Genomic DNA, 1,521 nt, shown 5'->3' with positions numbered 1-1,521 from the left:
CACACACTCTCTCACACACAGACACAGACACACACACATTTACATCTAACTTAACTCACATTTTTCTTCTGCTTTTGATTTTTGATTTTTCTGGATATTGGGGCGAGACATGCGGCTATCATCATGGGATGGGATTTCTGGAATACTACCGGGAGATAGACCCTGTCACTCTAAACTCTGCATCCTCGTGGCCAGCTATGTCATCCTTCTCTTGGTCTTTCTCATCTCTTGCATCTTGTACGATTGTCGCGGTAAAGACCCTACCAAAGTTTACGCGCCGGACAACACCCCTAAAGTAGCCGCAGCCGACGCCAGTGGAGGCGGCGGGGGAAGTGGAAGTGGCGGGCCGTCTGCGCCCAGCCAGTCTCCCATACGTTTGGTCGTCATGCAGAATTCACCCACGTCTTCGAACTCGCGATACGAACCAACAACACAGCTCCTCTGCTCGGGGGCCACGGAGAGCCACCCACCCCGGACATGAGAGGAGGAGAGAGGGACCGCGAGAGAGAGAGGGAGAGAGAGAGGGAACGGGCGGAGAGAGAGAGGGAGAAGAGGAGCACACTGGTCTGAAAAGAAAAAAGGGGATAACGTTTTGGATTTTGGATTTTTGGATTTTTGAAAAAACCTCTCTAGATGATGTGGAGGAGTTGATGAAAGTTATTGGGAGGTGAGAAGCAACAAGGGACACACACACACACACACACACACACACGGTGTCCCAGGAAAGATTTGATGCTTCAAAAATGATTTGATAACAAAAAATGGAGCCGGTGATTCGGTGACGAAGATATTTCTTGGAGGAAAATGTCTGAAATTCTCAGAGAAAAAAGTCGAAATAATTTTAAGTTTTTTTTCATCTGAGGAACGCATCTGGTCATTTGAAAAGGTTTGATCAACATTATCAAACTCTGCAGAGGAAGACATCTTTAAATTATATAATGAGTATACTTATAAAAATGCTGCCGTCTTTGTGCCCCTGGACTCTGATTTTGGACTTTCTGAACCTCTCTAGATGTTCAGTAGATCGGCTGTTGAAGGTCATCTGGAGGTAGGAAGATGGCAGGGAGACCCAGAACGTTTTGGGCTCCAAAAATGATCTGATAAACCCTTGAGTCTGCTGTTGACAGTACAACGTTACAGTGATGAAGAGTACATTTACTTGAGAACTGAACTTAAGTGCACATTTTTTTGAGTATCTGCTTTTTTGGAAACTTTTGGACAAGACAAAACATTGGACTACATTACATTACATGTCATTTAGCTTTTATCCAAAGCGACTTACAACTGGAGCACACATTCATACACCGATAGCAGCAGCAGCTACCACGCAGGGTGCAAGCTAACTATCAGGAGACATTTAGGGTTCAGTGTCTCTTTGCCCAGGGACACTTGGACATGTGGCGGGGAGACGGGGGATCGAACCACCGACCCTTGTAGTTGAGGGTCCACCACCCTATCCACTTCGCCACAAGATATAGCTTTGATTTTATAAAATGCCCAATAACACGGAACCACCAACGT

The 1,521-nt window shown here is 46.0% G+C and overlaps 1 protein-coding gene across 1 annotated transcript; it reads left to right on the top strand.

The window, feature by feature from the left end:
• Positions 1 to 128: 128 nt before the first annotated feature.
• smim36 (small integral membrane protein 36) lies at positions 129 to 1,023 on the top strand (the record flags this gene model as incomplete). Its single annotated transcript, XM_080054990.1, is given in 4 exon segments — positions 129 to 174; positions 177 to 425; positions 428 to 499; positions 1,013 to 1,023. Coding segments are annotated over 4 exon segments (378 nt in total).
• Between the last annotated feature and the right edge of the window lie 498 nt (positions 1,024 to 1,521).

The sequence above is a fragment of the Ammodytes marinus genome (assembly GCF_949987685.1).
Source record: "Ammodytes marinus genome assembly, contig: scaffold_435, whole genome shotgun sequence".
Lineage (NCBI taxonomy): Eukaryota > Metazoa > Chordata > Actinopteri > Uranoscopiformes > Ammodytidae > Ammodytes > Ammodytes marinus.
This window is presented reverse-complemented; position numbering and strand designations above follow the sequence as displayed.